This window comes from Entelurus aequoreus, linkage group LG20 (assembly GCF_033978785.1).
Source record: "Entelurus aequoreus isolate RoL-2023_Sb linkage group LG20, RoL_Eaeq_v1.1, whole genome shotgun sequence".
Lineage (NCBI taxonomy): Eukaryota > Metazoa > Chordata > Actinopteri > Syngnathiformes > Syngnathidae > Entelurus > Entelurus aequoreus.
In genome coordinates, this window is record NC_084750.1 from 3096061 (window position 1) to 3113560 (window position 17500).

At 33.5% G+C, this 17500-nt stretch overlaps 1 protein-coding gene across 1 annotated transcript in view; it reads right to left on the bottom strand.

The window, feature by feature from the left end:
* Positions 1-17500, bottom strand: part of paqr6 (progestin and adipoQ receptor family member VI) — a 45605-nt gene that overhangs the window by 98 nt on the left and 28007 nt on the right. The window contains exons 5-9 of the mRNA XM_062029195.1: positions 13320-13446; positions 6419-6515; positions 3771-3915; positions 3408-3707; positions 1-3266 (exon numbers count right to left, since the gene is read on the bottom strand). The exon at positions 1-3266 is cut by the window's left edge and continues 98 nt beyond it. Of these exons, the coding sequence (XP_061885179.1) occupies positions 3460-3707; positions 3771-3915; positions 6419-6515; positions 13320-13446 (617 nt within the window). The 3' untranslated portion in view covers positions 1-3266; positions 3408-3459. The remainder of the gene's footprint in view (positions 3267-3407; positions 3708-3770; positions 3916-6418; positions 6516-13319; positions 13447-17500) is intronic.

Genomic DNA, 17500 nt, shown 5'->3' on the forward strand with positions numbered 1-17500 from the left:
AGTAGAAAACCTGGAAAAGCACCTTTTAGCTAGTTTGTTGTTGTCACGTTTCCAGTGAAAAATCCCAACAAGGTTTACAACACAAGCAGCAACAACACTAAGAAAAATCCCGGCAGGAATTTAATTTTTACTGAAAGCAAGATTTAGCAACTTGACGTGGCTTCAAGTGTTTTTATATATAATACACCAACAACTTGTTATCACTGAGTTGTGGCTCAATATTGTGGCCTAAATGTATATGTGTGTGCACGTGCATATCTATATGTATACGGCAAGTATGTATATACTGTTAGTGAGTATATACAGTACTGTATGTGTGTATACTGCAAGTATGTATATACTGTTAGTGAGTATATACAGTACTGTATGTGTGTATACTGCAAGTATGTATATACTGTTAGTGAGTATATACAGTACTGTATGTGTGTATACTGCAAGTATGTATATACTGTTAGTGAGTATATACAGTACTGTATGTGTGTATACTGCAAGTATGTATATACTGTTAGTGAGTATATACAGTACTGTATGTGTGTATACTGCAAGTATGTATATACTGTTAGTGAGTATATACAGTACTGTATGTGTGTATACTGCAAGTATGTATATACTGTTAGTGAGTATATACAGTACTGTATGTGTGTATAGATATGTGTGTATGTTTGTGTGTGTTTACGTGACATCTCACAGTCCTAAAGTCACTTTCAAGTTTCTTACAAACACTCAGACGTGTGTAAGTGTGTGTATAAGAGTGTGTGCACGTGTGTGTATGAGTGTAAGTGTGTGCATACAGTATGTCCGTATAAGTGTGTAAGTACAGAATGTGTTTATGTGTGTAAAAGTGTGTATAAGAGTTTATGTATAAGTGTATATGTGCTGTGTAAATAATATGTAAGTGTGTAAGTACAGTATGTGTTTATATGTTTGTATAATTGTGTGTAAGAGTTTATGTATGTTTGGTGTGTGTGTGTGTGAGTGTGTGTATAAGTGTGTATATGTGTGTTTAAGTACAGTATGTGTTTACATGTGTATAAAGGTGTGTATAAGAATGTATGTATAAGTGTATATGTGTTGTGTGTGTAAGTGTGTATACTATGCAAGTGTGTAAGTACAGTATGTGTTTATATGTGTGTAAAGGTTTATGTATGTATAAGTGTATATGTGTTGTGTGTGTAAGTGTTCATAATATGCAAGGGTGTAAGTACAGTATGTGTTTATACGTGTGTAAAGGTGTGTGTAAGAGTTTATGTATATGTGTTGTGTGTGTAAGCGTGTATATGTGTGTTTAAGTACAGTCTGTGTTTATATGTGTGTAAAGGTGTGTGTAAGAGTTTATGTATAAGTGTATATGTGTTGTGTGTGTAAGTGTGTATACTATGCAAGTGTGTAAGTACAGTATGTGTTTATATGTCTGTAAAAGTGTAAGAGTTTATGAATGTGTTGTGTAAATGTGTGTAAGTGTGTATAATATGAGTTTATACGTGTGTAAAAGTGTGTTTAAGAGTGTAGGTTTGGTGTGGGTGTGTCTAAGTGTGTATAATGTGTGTATAGTGTGTAAGTACAGTATGTGTTTATATGTGTGTAAAAGTTTATGTACAAGTGTACATGTGTTGTGTGTGTATAATATGTAAGTGTGCAAGTACATTATGTGTTTAAATGTGTGTAAAATGTGTGTGTAAGAGATTATGTATGTGTTGTGTATATGTGTGTAAGTGTGTATAATATGTAAGTGTGTAATTACAATATGGTTTATACTTGTGTAAAAGTGTGTTTAAGAGTTTATGTATATGTTTGGTGTGTGTGTGTCTAAGTGTGTATAAAGTGTGTGTAAGTAGAGTATGTGTTTAAATGTGTGTAAAAGTGAGTGTAAGAATTTGATGTCTTAAGTGTATATGTGTCATGTGAGTGTTTGTAAGTGTTTGTAAGTGTGTATAATATGTAAGTGTGTAAGTACAGTATGTGTTTATATGTTTGAATAATTGTGTGTAAGAGTTTATGTATATGTTTGGTGTGTGTGTGTCTAAGTGTGTATATGTGTGTTTAAGTACAGTATGTGTGTAAAGGTGTGTGTAAGAGTTTATTTATAAGTGTATATGTGTTGTGTGTGTAAGTGTGTATACTATGCAAGTGTGTAAGTACAGTATGTGTTTATATGTCTGTAAAAGTGTATGCGTTTATGAATGTGTTGTGTAAATGTGTGTAAGTGTGTATAATATGGGTTTATATGTGTGTAAAAGTGTGTTTAAGAGTGTAGGTTTGGTGTGGGTGTGTCTAAGTGTGTATAATATGTGTGTATAAGTACAGTATGTGTTTATATGTGTGTAAAAGTTTATGTATATGTGTATAAGTGTGTATAATATGAAAGTGTGTAAGTACAGTATGTGTTTAAGTGTGTGTAAGAGTTTATGTATGTGTTGTGTATACGTGTGTAAGTGTGTATAATATGTAAGTGTGTAATTACAATATGGGTTTATACGTGTGTAAAAGTGTGTTTAAGAGTTTATGTATATGTTTGGTGTGTGTGTGTCTAAGTGTATAAAAAGTGTGTAAGTACAGTATGTGTTTAAATGTGTGTAAAAGTGAGTGTAAGAATTTGATGTCTTAAGTGTATATGTGTCATGTGAGTGTTTGTAAGTGTGTATAATATGTAAGTGTGTAAGTACAGTATGTGTTTATATGTGTGTAAAAGTGTATTAAGTGTTGTATGAGTGCGTATAAGATGTGAGGGTGTGTATAAAATGTGTGTGTATAAAATGTGTGTGTATAAGATGTAAGTGTGTATGTAAGTAATTATAAATGTGTGTAAGTGTATAAGTAATTATACAAATGTGTAAGTGTGTCTAAGTGTTTTACCAGCAACATGTATAAAAAGGTAGTTAGTTACGTAAACTTTATCATTATGCAATATTGACCTTAAAAACGGCAAAATCCTTAAAAATATTAGTATTAGTCTGAAAACTCATGACAAAATAGTTTTAATTTTTAAAATATAATTTAAAAAAACTCACTTTTTAGGCCTTAAAAAGTTGCTCTAATATATATATTTTTATGACGTAAAAGAGGTCCAAGATATGGATTAAGTGGTGAATTCCTTGTGTTTTGGCAGCAAACTGGACATTTGAGTGGAATTGTAGTCGAAAGGAAAAGCGGTAGAAAATGGATGGATGGATGTAGTCTTATTATTTTGCTGTGTTCCCATGGAAAATCATCTAGGAAGAAGCTCTCTGGCGCCGACCAGTTGGTCACAGAGTGAAGTGTCCAGCTCACTTCAAAGTAGAATAACAATTTTTTTTTTAAATAATACATATATATATATATATATAAATGAATAAATAAGTAAAAATTAAAATATATATTATAATGAATAAGAATTTAATTAAACCAAAAGGTTTGAGAATGAAACCCACCTGAATCTTCAGCGCTTGACTGACACAAGAAAGACCCATCAGGCCCCCGCCCTCACTGCTCTTTGATGTCGCCACGCGGCGTCCGGCATGACCTCCAGAGCAGCGGCGCGCTGAAGATGGCGATGACGCCCAAGTTGAGGAGCAGGCTGACCACCAGCACCCCCGCGGTGCCCTGGAGGGAGGGCGTGGCTCCCTGCGCCACAAGCCAGCCCCTCCGCGAGGTCATGTCGCCGATGATGGCCTGCATCTGAAAGTGCGTGGCCACCACGGCGCTCACGTGGAACAGCTGGTGGCTGTGGCCTGCGGGAACAAAATGGCGTCGTCATCCAAGTTGCGACCGGGCGGAAACCGAGAAGGACGCACCAAAGTAGTCGAAGCGTCCGGGCGCCAGCCTCTCAGGGAGGTGCGAGGTGAAGAGGAAGCAGGTGAGGAGGGCAAAGGACACCTGGTAGGTGTGGCTGAGGTCCTCCTCGCTCGGGTTGGAGCTCCCCCCACAGGACAGGAGGAGCTACAACAACAACAACTCGTCAATATCTACTGGAGCGCATCAATGAATAATCATTGATATATATTTGTATTGTGCTCCGTTATATGGACTTAAAACATTATGATCACAAAAATACTTAACATCTATCAGAAATTAAAGGTGAAAATTAAACCATAATCACACGTTAAAGAAAATACAGTAAAAATAAATAATTGTATTTATTTTGATAAATGTATCAAGATAATAAATAGTGTATTGAAACAGTTTACAACCACACAAAATAAAAATGTTCTATTATATGATACATTATTAAAACATAATATAAATAGTAGGGCTGTCAAATTATTATTTTTTAATCAAATCAAACACAAATGCAGTTTAGTTGTCAGAATATAATCCAATAACGTTTTAAAATATTTTACGTGAACCACATGTCATTTATTTGCACAAAACTTGCTGACAGTTTTAAATAATGTTCTTTCAGGATATATTTTAAATATAATATTTACTTTCATCTAAAGTTCTTTCAGGATGTATTTTAAATATGATTAGTTTTATTTAAAGTTCTTTCAGGATGTATTTCAGTTGAAATACATCCTAAATAGTGTAGTTCACTATTTAGTTTAATCTTAGGTTCTTTCAGGATGTATTTTAAATATAATATTTACTTTCATCTAAAGTTCTTTCAGGATGTATTTTAAATATAATTAGTTTTATTTAAAGTTCTTTCAGGATGTATTTTAACTACAATATTTAGTTTAATCTTAGGTTCTTTCAGGATGTATTTTAAATATAATATTTACTTTCATCTAAAGTTCTTTCAGGATGTATTTTAAATATAATTAGTTTTATTTAAAGTTCTTTCAGGATGTATTTTAACTACAATATTTAGTTTAATCTTAGGTTCTTTCAGGATGTATTTTAACTGACTAGCATTGATCTGATCAAAAACTGTATAGCGGTTAACGTAAAAGAGCTTTTATGCTCAAAATAAATTCCATGTTTCATTTAAGTGTGTTTATGATTAATGCAATAGTTTTTGTTATTTATCACATGAGTTAAGTCGCTAATTTTGTCAGCACTAATACATATATAAAGAACAAATGTAATATGTAATTAATGAATAGTTTAACATAATCAACAGAGTATTTAATTGACAGTGCTTGGGTATTATTATAAAGTTATGTTACAAAAGCTTTTTTTTTTTTTAAACATTCTTATTTAATCGGTTGGTGGAAAGCAGTGCAAACATTTACACTAAAAACTTGATAAACTTTTGTTCCATTGAATATTATTTCAAATTAATGATTCATGATGATCAATAACTTTCTTTATTGATTAGTACATGGCTCAACTGATTGATAATAATCAGTTCATTGGGTTGATGACAGCATCAAAGGGGTAAAATGGAACTGCACTCTACAATCCTTATGTAAGACAATAATGCATTCTAAATCGTAAAATATTGCAAGTAAGAGGTGGCCATTGGGAGTACACTATTGCGCCCATAAAACCATCTAAAAACATCCAAAAAGCGCCAACAGTACCCATTTACATGTCGTGACCTGAATTTTAACCAAGTATTAGCGATATTGGTATTATAAGCGCTAACGCAGAAGAACTACTTTTAGTGGCGCTGTGATCACAGGGAGCTAACTAGCTTACGCTGCTATATTGACATATTGAGTTGCTGCATCGCCTCAGAGTTGGTGAAAGTTAATTCTAGATTATAAATCATGCCTCTAACCTGGATAGTAGAAGGTTGTGGACATAAACCCGCAAGTTGGTCAACTTTGACATCCAACTTAGACCCGGAGATGGCCAGAAAGACACGAAAAGACGTTTGTTTTTTAACCCTGTGTGAGGATTATGATGAATTGTTCGTGTAAACGGGAAGATATAAACATTCCATCAGTCTTTATTCCTGTGAGAGCAGACCTTGTACAGTAAGTGATTGTTTTATTATGTTTGTATGTGCTGTTTAGCACTTAGCAATACTGCTACATGATGCTTAGTGTTTCACTAAAGCTGCATCTGTTAAGCACACAGCTGCTAAAACTTGTAGATCATCCTCTATACTCAGCATCAAAAATAGAAGTTTCTGTATCATCGTTTGTCCCAAAGTAGTCTCATCAAGTCTGCCATGATTAGTAGTTGTTGAAAGAAAAAGTGAACGTTGTGATGAGTCTGTGAAATTAATACTTAAAATGAGCGAAATATGTAAATATTACATGTTATTATGGATGTTACTACATTACATATATATTTACAGCATGTATATAAAACCTTGGAGGTTGTTTTTTTAGAGCGCTTTAAAGGCGGAATAGAGCAACTCACATTGACTCCATTGTTAGCCGACTCTTGCTAGCGTTTATTTACTATTTAGAATGCAGGGGGGGGGAAAACACATGTGTTCTTGTCTTACATAAGGATAGTAAATGATAGACAACATTCATAAAAATAAGTGCAGTTCTCCTTTAGGCGTACGTCACATATTTATATTATTTTATACATGTTCACTCACCCTGTAGAAAACAGGAAGGTTGTCAAAGATGAAGGGAACGACAAAGGCAGTGGTCCTCAACACTTTGCTTTTGTTTGGGGAATAGACCTCCAAGGACCTGAGAGAGAGAGAGAGAGAGCGAGAGAAATATATATTAGTGGGGTAACGATTGCTTGATATATCAATAGACCGATTTAAATTCCTAAATTTCAAGTCTATCGATCTGTGCTCGGCAGGTTGGCTTTCCAACAGATAGGTATTGAACAGAGATCGTTTTGAAAGGCATTATATCGATTTTATCGATACTAAAAAAAAGAAAACATTGGATTTAAGAACGGCAGACTTTTTAGGAAGTTGAACACTTAATGATAAGGACATTAAATGTTACTCAAGTCTTCAAGTCATCAAAACAAAAATGGCTGATAGCTACGGCGACTAAGAAAGGTCATAACATACGCAAACGCGCAATTGCCAAAGCCGCAACAAATACAAACAACAACACAATAATATAAAGCCACAACACAACTTTAGGCGACGGACGTGACGTGTAAAGTGGGTTTAAGTGTTTGTGTACGTGCGTGTATAATATGTAAGTGTGTATAAGTCATTATAAATGTGTATTAGTGTGTGTACAACAAGTAAGTGTGTATAGGTGTTTGTATAAGTAGTTATAAATGTGTGTAAGTGTGTCTATAAGTAATTATAAATGTGTATAAGTGTGTGTACAACAAGTAAGTGTGTATAGGTGTTTGTATAAGTAGTTATAAATGTGTGTAAGTGTGTCTATAAGTAATTATAAATGTGTATAAGTGTGTGTACAACAAGTAAATGTGTATAGGTGTTTGTATAAGTGTGTGTATAAGTTAAGTTAAGTTAAAGTGCCAATGGATTGTCACACACACACTAGGTGTGGCAAGTAATTATAAATGTGTGTAAGTGTGTCTATAAGAAATTATAAATGTGTATAAGTGTGTGTACAACAAGTAAATGTGTATAGGTGTTTGTATAAGAGTGTGTATAAGTTAAGTTAAGTTAAAGTGCCAATGATTGTCACACACACACTAGGTGTGGCAAGTAATTATAAATGTGTGTAAGTGTGCATATAAGTAAATATAAATGTGTGTAAGTGTGTGTATAAGTAAATATAAATGTGTGTAAGTGTTTGTACAACAAGTAAGTGTGTATAATTAATTATAAATGTGTGTGTGTGTGTATAATTAATTATAAGTGTGTGTAAGTGTGTGTGTATAATTAATTATAAATGTGTGTAAGTGTGTGTATAAGTAATTATAAATGTGTATAAGTGTGTGTACAACAAGTAAATGTGTATAGATGTTTTTATAAGTGTGTGTATAAGTTAAGTTAAAGTGCCAATGGTTGTCACACACACACTAGGTGTGGCAAGTAAATATAAATGTGTGTAAGTGTGTGTGTACAACAAGTAAGTGTGTATAAGTAATTATAAATGTGTGTAAGTGTGTGTACAACAAGTAAGTGTGTAAAGGTGTTTGTATAAGTGTGTGTATAAGTTAAATTAAGCTAAAGTGCAAATGATTGTCACACACACACACTAGGTGTGGCAAGTAATTATAAATGTGTGTAAGTGTGCGTATAAGTAAATATAAATGTGTGTAAGTGTGTGTACAACAAGTAAGTGTGTGTAAGTAATTATACGTGTGTAAGTGTGTGTATAAGTAATTATAAATGTGTGTAAGTGTGTGTACAACAAGTAAGTGTGTATAAGTCATGATAAATGTGTGTATAAGTAATTATAAATGTGTGTAAGTGCGTGTATAAGTAATTATAAATGTGTGCAAGTGTGTGTATAAGTAATTATAAATGAGTGTAAGTGTGTGTACAACAAGTAAGTATATATAGGTGTTTGTATAAGTGTGTGTATAAGTAATTATAAATGTGTGTAAGTGTGTGTATAAGTAATTATAAATGAGTGTAAGTGTGTGTACAACAAGTAAGTGTGTATAGGTGTTTGTATAAGTGTGTGTACAAGTAATTACAAATGTGTGTAGGTGTGTGTATAAGTAATTATGTGTGTAAGTGTGTGTACAACAAGTACGTATGTATAGGTGTTTGTATAAGTGTGTGTATAAGTAATTATAAATGTGTGTAAGTGTGTGTATAAGTAATTATAAATGTGTGCAAGTGTGTGTATAAGTAATTATAAATGTGTGTAAGTGTGTGTATAAGTAATTATAAATGTGTGTAAGTGTGTGTACAACAAGTAAGTGTGTATAAGTCATGATAAATGTGTGTATAAGTAATTATAAATGTGTGTAAGTGTGTGTATAAGTGCGTATATAAGTAATTATAAATGTGTGCAAGTGTGTGTATAAGTAATTATAAATATGTGTAAGTGTGTGTATAAGTAATTATGTGTGTAAGTGTGTGTACAACAAGTAAGTATATATAGGTGTTTGTATAGTGTGTGTATAAGTAATTATAAATGTGTGTAAGTGTGTGTATAAGTAATTATAAATGTGTGTAAGTGTGTGTACAACAAGTAAGTGTGTATAAGTCATGATAAATGTGTGTATAAGTAATTATAAATGTGTGTAAGTGCGTGTATAAGTGCGTATATAAGTAATTATAAATGTGTGCAAGTGTGTGTATAAGTAATTATAAATGAGTGTAAGTGTGTGTACAACAAGTAAGTGTGTATAAGTCATGATAAATGTGTGTATAAGTAATTATAAATGTGTGTAAGTGTGTGTATAAGTAATTATAAATGAGTGTAAGTGTGTGTACAACAAGTAAGTGTGTATAGGTGTTTGTATAAGTAATTATAAATGTGTGTAAGTGTGTGTATAAGTAATTATGTGTGTAAGTGTGTGTACAACAAGTAAGTATGTATAGGTGTTTGTATAAGTGTGTGTATAAGTAATTATAAATGTGTGTAAGTGTGTGTATAAGTAATTATAAATGTGTGCAAGTGTGTGTATAAGTAATTATAAATGTGTGTAAGTGTGTGTATAAGTAATTATGTGTGTAAGTGTGTGTACAACAAGTAAGTATATATAGGTGTTTGTATAAGTGTGTGTATAAGTAATTATAAATGTGTGTAAGTGTGTGTATAAGTAATTATAAATGTGTGTAAGTGTGTGTACAACAAGTAAGTGTGTATAAGTCATGATAAATGTGTGTATAAGTAATTATAAATGTGTGTAAGTGTGTGTATAAGTGCGTATATAAGTAATTATAAATGTGGGCAAGTGTGTGTATAAGTAATTATAAATGTGTGTAAGTGTGTGTACAACAAGTAAGTGTGTATAAGTCATGATAAATGTGTGTATAAGTAATTATAAATGTGTGTAAGTGTGTGTATAAGTGCGTATATAAGTAATTATAAATGTGTGCAAGTGTGTGTATAAGTAATTATAAATATGTGTAAGTGTGTGTATAAGTAATTATGTGTGTAAGTGTGTGTACAACAAGTAAGTATATATAGGTGTTTGTATAAGTGTGTGTATAAGTAATTATAAATGTGTGTAAGTGTGTGTATAAGTAATTATAAATGAGTGTGTGTGTACAACAAGTAAGTGTGTATAGGTGTTTGTATAAGTGTGTGTACAAGTAATTATAAATGTGTGTAGGTGTGTGTATAAGTAATTATGTGTGTAAGTGTGTGTACAACAAGTAAGTATGTATAGGTGTTTGTATAAGTGTGTGTATAAGTAATTATAAATGTGTGTAAGTGTGTGTATAAGTAATTATAAATGTGTGCAAGTGTGTGTATAAGTAATTATAAATGTGTGTAAGTGTGTGTATAAGTAATTATGTGTGTAAGTGTGTGTACAACAAGTAAGTATATATAGGTGTTTGTATAGTGTGTGTATAAGTAATTATAAATGTGTGTAAGTGTGTGTATAAGTAATTATAAATGTGTGTAAGTGTGTGTACAACAAGTAAGTGTGTATAAGTCATGATAAATGTGTGTATAAGTAATTATAAATGTGTGTAAGTGCGTGTATAAGTGCGTATATAAGTAATTATAAATGTGTGCAAGTGTGTGTATAAGTAATTATAAATGAGTGTAAGTGTGTGTACAACAAGTAAGTGTGTATAAGTCATGATAAATGTGTGTATAAGTAATTATAAATGTGTGTAAGTGCGTGTATAAGTAATTATAAATGTGTGTAAGTCTGTGTATAAGTAATTATAAATGAGTGTAAGTGTGTGTACAACAAGTAAGTGTGTATAGGTGTTTGTATAAGTAATTATAAATGTGTGTAAGTGTTTGTATAAGTAATTATGTGTGTAAGTGTGTGTACAACAAGTAAGTATGTATAGGTGTTTGTATAAGTGTGTGTATAAGTAATTATAAATGTGTGTAAGTGTGTGTATAAGTAATTATAAATGTGTGCAAGTGTGTGTATAAGTAATTATAAATGTGTGTAAGTGTGTGTATAAGTAATTATGTGTGTAAGTGTGTGTACAACAAGTAAGTATATATAGGTGTTTGTATAAGTGTGTGTATAAGTAATTATAAATGTGTGTAAGTGTGTGTATAAGTAATTATAAATGTGTGTAAGTGTGTGTACAACAAGTAAGTGTGTATAAGTCATGATAAATGTGTGTATAAGTAATTATAAATGTGTGTAAGTGTGTGTATAAGTGCGTATATAAGTAATTATAAATGTGGGCAAGTGTGTGTATAAGTAATTATAAATGTGTGTAAGTGTGTGTATAAGTAATATGTGTGTAAGTGTGTGTACAACAAGTATATATAGGTGTTTGTATAAGTGTGTGTATAAGTAATTATAAATGTGTGTAAGTGTGTGTATAAGTAATTATAAATGAGTGTAAGTGTGTGTACAACAAGTAAGTGTGTATAGGTGTTTGTATAAGTGTGTGTATAAGTAATTATAAATGTGTGTAGGTGTGTGTATAAGTAATTAGAAATGTGTGTAGGTGTGTGTATAAGTAATTATGTGTGTAAGTGTGTGTACAACAAGTAAGTATGTATAGGTGTTTGTATAAGTGTGTGTATAAGTAATTATAAATGTGTGTAAGTGTGTGTATAAGTAATTATAAATGTGTGTAAGTGTGTATAAGTAATTATAAATGGGTGTAAGTGTGTGTACAACAAGTAAGTGTGTATAGGTGTTTGTATAAGTGTGTGTATAAGTAATTATAAATGGGTGTAAGTGTGTGTACAACAAGTAAGTGTGTATAGGTGTTTGTATAAGTGTGTGTATAAGTAATTATAAATGTGTGTAAGTGTGTGTATAAGTAATTATAAATGTGTGTAGGTGTGTGTATAAGTAATTATGTGTGTAAGTGTGTGTACAACAAGTAAGTTTGTATAAGTGTGTGTATAAGTAATTATAAATGTGTGTAAGTGTGTGTATAAGTAATTATAAATGTGTGTAAGTGTGTATAAGTAATTATAAATGGGTGTAAGTGTGTGTACAACAAGTAAGTGTGTATAGGTGTTTGTATAAGTGTGTGTATAAGTAATTATAAATGGGTGTAAGTGTGTGTACAACAAGTAAGTGTGTATAGGTGTTTGTATAAGTGTGTGAATATGTAATTATAAATGTGTGTAAGTGTGTGTATAAGTAATTATAAATGGGTGTAAGTGTCTGTACAACAAGTAAGTGTGTATAGGTGTTTGTATAAGTGTGTGTATAAGTAATTATAAATGGGTGTAAGTGTGTGTACAACAAGTGTGTATAGGTGTTTGTATAAGTGTGTGTATAAGTAATTATAAATGTGTGTAGGTGTGTGTATAAGTAATTATACATGTGTGTAAGTGTGTACAACAAGTTAAGTGTGTATTAGGTGATTGTATAGGTAATTATAAATGCGTGTAAGTGTGCATATAAGTAATTATACATGTGTGTGTACAACAAGTAAGTGTGTATTAGGTGTTTGTGTAAGTAATTATAAATGTGTGTAAGTGTGTGTATAAGTAATTATACAAGTGTGTAAGTGTGTGTACAACAAGTAAGTGTGTATTAGGTGTTTGCATAAGTAATTATAAATGTGTGTAACGTAAACGCCACAAGACAATGTCATAGATTACAACATAACAACTGTCAGCTACAGCACGATTGCAAAAGCCACAATAAATACAAACGACAACACAATAATATAAAACCACAACACAACTTTAAGCGACGGACGTGAGAGCGGAGCAAGTTACAGCGAAGGACCGACTTCCTGAACATAGTACATTAGTATTGCAGAGAAAGTAAAAAAAAAAAAGAAAAATAAGTTACTTATGAATGAATAATCTGTTCCATGTTTATTAAAATAAGAGCAGTAGTAGGTTAAACCACAGCTCATTTAATCTGAAAAGATTTGCTTGCACTTCATTTCTCAGGTAAATCTACTGCTAATTCAACCTGAAGAAATGTTGGTTACACTTTATTTTTGATGTTATTATTATTGGGAAATTAATTTATGTTAAAAAACAAACGCAGAAGTGGCAGGTTAAAATGTTGCTTACTTTTATTGAAAATGTCTTGAATATTGAACATGTTATGTGTTCCTCTTGTTAATTGAAGCTAAAATGTTGCTTGCACTTTATTCAAATGAGATGTGAATGCATTGTTTATTACTTGTTTGTATCCATGATTCATGTATACATCATTTCCTTACAAGATATAACATTAATTGTCGTTTACTTGTTTGTTTGTATCATAATTCATGTACACATAATTTCCTTACAAGAAATACCAGCAATATAGGAAAAATCACCTATAGTGTCTACTATTTATTTTACACTCGCACTGCTTGATTTGTTTTTGATATAAAGTTACTGAATCCATGTCAACTCACGCCATAGTTTTGGATCGTATTGTTCTGAAAAAATGTATGTTGTATCGGCAACCACCAGGAATCGTTGTTAAAAAGGAATGGTTGCCGCCCTAAAATGCAAATGAAGGGCGTGTGGTCTCACCGTGAGTAGCAGGACAGGCTGGTGCAGAACAAAGAGTTGCCAAAGGCAATGGGCACAAAGTGCTGATGGAGCCAACTGTTCACCCAACTGTCTGGCATCACGTAGCAACCATAGCTAATAGCACTTCCTGCGGGAAAACAAAGTGTTTACCACTTCACTATGATAAAACACTCACAGTACCTGGCCCATAGCATTTACTTATATGACCCAATCCAAAAGCACCTTTCCCACTCATGGCGCAAATAAACTGGAAAACAAAAAAAGTCAACACACTGCATAACACAACCGGCCCACTGAAATGTGTGGATGTTATAAAATAAATGTCCAAGCACAACACATAATTCAAAATGTCTCAGGAAGCCTGTGGTAGGTAGACCTGGGGCCGTACTTATCAAGCTTCTTAGAGTGCCATTTTACACTTAAGTCCTGAGAATTTGCGAAATTTAGTCCTACTCTCAAACTTAAGAATAAAAGCTTTTTATCAACGTTCTTAAGTCTAAGAATCACTCCTACTCTCCACGATATTTAAGTCTTAAGTGGTTAGGAGTTGCCAGCAGGGGATGGCACTGAGGCGAGAGAGACGTGCGCGAACATTCAGGGAGCGGAACGATGTCCTGGATTTGTTTGATGACGAGCAGCTGATCAAACGGTATCGTTTAGACAGAGCGGATATTATTTTTGTCACAGATTTCATACTTTTCGATTCCTTGTTGATTTCTGCATGTGTCTGCAGTGGGCTAGTATATATAGAGCCACCCACACCAGTTTCAAATTAGTTGCCTAATTAATGAATTGGAAAGAAAATGTTATGACAGTAGCGTATGTGTGTGGCCGTGAGGTGAGTGACGTCAGTGAGTGTGTGGGCGATAGAAGAGAGGGAGCGGTAGCGTGAGTGCCGGCGGGGACTAGTTTGTTTTGTATTATTTTGTAGTTTATTGTCAAAATATACACTCCCATTGTCCACTTAAATATTTCCAAGATATTTCTTTATTCTTAGACAACGGATTCCCTTCCGTGATTGGTCATTTCTATGGACACAGAAATGACGTCACCTAAAATTCCGTTTACGGCACATAGTAATGTCGTAATTCAGCTCTGAGTGTGACACTTAAGATTCAGTCCTACACTTCGCTGAAAGTGTGAGTAAGACGCTTGATAACTAACTTTTAAGTGCAGCTTTCAGCGAAAAATGTATTTACTCTTAAGTCAACTCTTAGCAGACTTCTTAGGAGTAATTCTAAGAAGCTTGATAAGTACGGCCCCAGGAGTACAAATACCTGGGTGCCATACTTGACAACTGGCTAAAATCTTCCTCCCGCTCAGAGGATATTACGAAAATACCTTCTTAGGAGGCTCAATTCCTTCGAAGTCAGCAAGAACATCCTCCTGACTTTCTACTACTCCATCATGGAGAGCATCATTACATTCTCTATAACCTGCTGGTTCCACTCTACCAGCCTCCAGAACAGAAAGCGCCTGCAGAACATGGTCAAAGTCTGTTCTAAAATCATTGGACTTCCTGTAAGGAATCTGTCTAACATCTACGAGCTTCAGACACTCAAGTTAGCAGGTGGAATCATGCAGAACCCCTCACACGCTTCCACAGGACGTCAGCTTTGTTGGCCCTACTGCAGGACACAGAAGAAGAGCAACCTTTGTCCCCAGAGCTGATCAAGTCCTGCGGCCGTATTTATCAAGCGTCTTAGAGTGCCATTTTACACTTAAGTCCTGAGAATTTGCGAAATTTAGTCCTACTCTCAAACTTAAGAATAAAAGCTATTTATAAACTTTCTTAAGTCTAAGAATCACTCCTACTCTCCACGATATTTAAGAGACCTTCAGAGGCGTCCTAAGAGGTTAGGAGTTGCCAGCAGGGGATGGCACTGAGGCGAGAGAGACGTGCGCGAACGTTCAGGGAGCGGAAGGATGTCCTGGCTTTGTTTGATGACGAGCAGCTGATCAAACAGTATCGTTTAGACAGAGCGGGTATTATTTTTGTCACAGATTTAATAATTTTCGGGTCCATGTTGATTTCTGCATGTGGCTGCAGTGGGCTAGTATATGTAGAGCCACCCACACCAGTTTCAAATTAGTTGCCTAATTAATGAATTGGAAAGAAAATATTATGAGAGTAGCGTATGTGTGGCCCTTTAATAGGTGACAGCATGTGAGGTGAGTGACGTCAGTGAGTGTGTGGGCGAGAGAAGAGAGGGAGCGGTAGCGTGAGTGCGGGCGGGTACTAGTTTGTTTTGTGTTGGCTGTGTGCAAGCAATCAATAAAGCAAGATTCGCAACTTATCGCCGGACTCATCATTCACCCTAAAGTCGTCCGCTGTGGAGACCCACTGCCGGGTAGAGTGAAGGGTGTTGCCCCGAGCATACATCGGCCCTGGAGAAGTGTCTCCCCTGCGATTTTCGACTACGGTCTGGGAGCAGGAAGCAGGAAAGGTGCAACAAAAAGGAAACATGTATTTTTGATTCATTGCCAATATTGTTTGTTTTGTATTATTTTGTAGTTTAGTGTCAAAATATACACTCCCATTGTCCACTTAAATATTTCTAAGATATTTCTTCATTCTTAGACAAGGGATTCCCTTCCGTGATTGGTCATTTCTATGGACACAGAAATGACGTCACCTAAAATTCCGTTTACGGCACATAGTAATGTCGTAATTCAGCTCTGAGTGTGACACTTAAGATTCAGTCCTACACTTCGCTTAAAGTGTGAGTAAGACGCTTGATAACTAACTTTTAAGTGCAGCTTTCAGCGAATAATTTATTTACTCTTAAGTCAACTCTTAGCAGACTTCTTAGGAGTAATTCTAAGAAGCTTGATAAATACGGCCCCTGATCCCCGACACCCCCACCCGCCTGCTCCTAACTAACCCCAAAGACTTGTTATTATGCTAACAGGGCACTTTATTATGATTCTTACAGTATACCATTTATATAGCGCTAGTATATTTTTAATCTGTCGTCCTATTATGTGCCATGCACCACAATCACTTTTTTATCTAATATCTACCTACTTGCACATAGCTCTGTATGTATGGATATCTTTTTGTTTAACTATAATGTTGTGTTTCACTTGAAATCCTCGCTCATTTACTGCTCTGTGTGCCTCTTAATTGCCCCACGAGGACAAGTAAAATATTTTGAATTTAATTGAAGTGAATCCCCTGCAATGCATGATGGGAAAAATGTAAAACACTCACTCCACACTTATGTTTGGGGCATTTTAGCTGCTTGATATTTCTGATTGATGACAAAACGTACGGAAGTAAACAAGGTAGGAGTCCAACTTTCACATACTCTTAACACCCATTTATATTAATTATATATCCATTATATTAATATAATATGTGTATATATATATATATATATACACACACACACACGCACACACACATATATATATATACATACATAATATATATATATATTTTTTTTTTTACATATACATTCTCCTATATGTATATATACATATACACTCATATATAGGGATGTCACGGTATGAAAATTTATTATTATGGTTATTGTGGCCAAATATCTCACGGTTATTATTATCGGCGTAATTTTATATGTGCTCAACATTTTCAAAAACAACTTATACTGAAATCCTGAAAAAAACAAACAACGCATTCAAAATGTACTGTATATATGTACCTCAAGTACAAAGTTCAATGTGCATATCAAAGCAACACAAGCATTATAAACAAAGTAATATGGCAGAAACAAAATAATACTATAAACAAATAAAAATAAATGTGAACATTTCGCAAGATGACACCTTATGGACAAAAGACGTAACTGCACTTTTTGTCCATATAGCTAAAAATAGTGTTCATATATGAGGTCAAGTCTGTTGTCTTGTTTGGTAAAACAGTGTTGGGGTGTAATTTGTAATGTCTAATAAAAAGGCTCTAGATATGTTTTTGTTCATTAATCGTATCAGCAGGTCAGATTTTTTATTACATGACAACTTTATCTCTATTTTTACATTTAGATAGAAAGAGGTATACATATACATAGATATACATATACATGTATACATATGTATACACATATATATACATATACATGTATACATACACATATACATGTATATACATACACATGTATATATACACACGTACAGTATATATACACATATGCATGTATACACACACGTATATACATGTA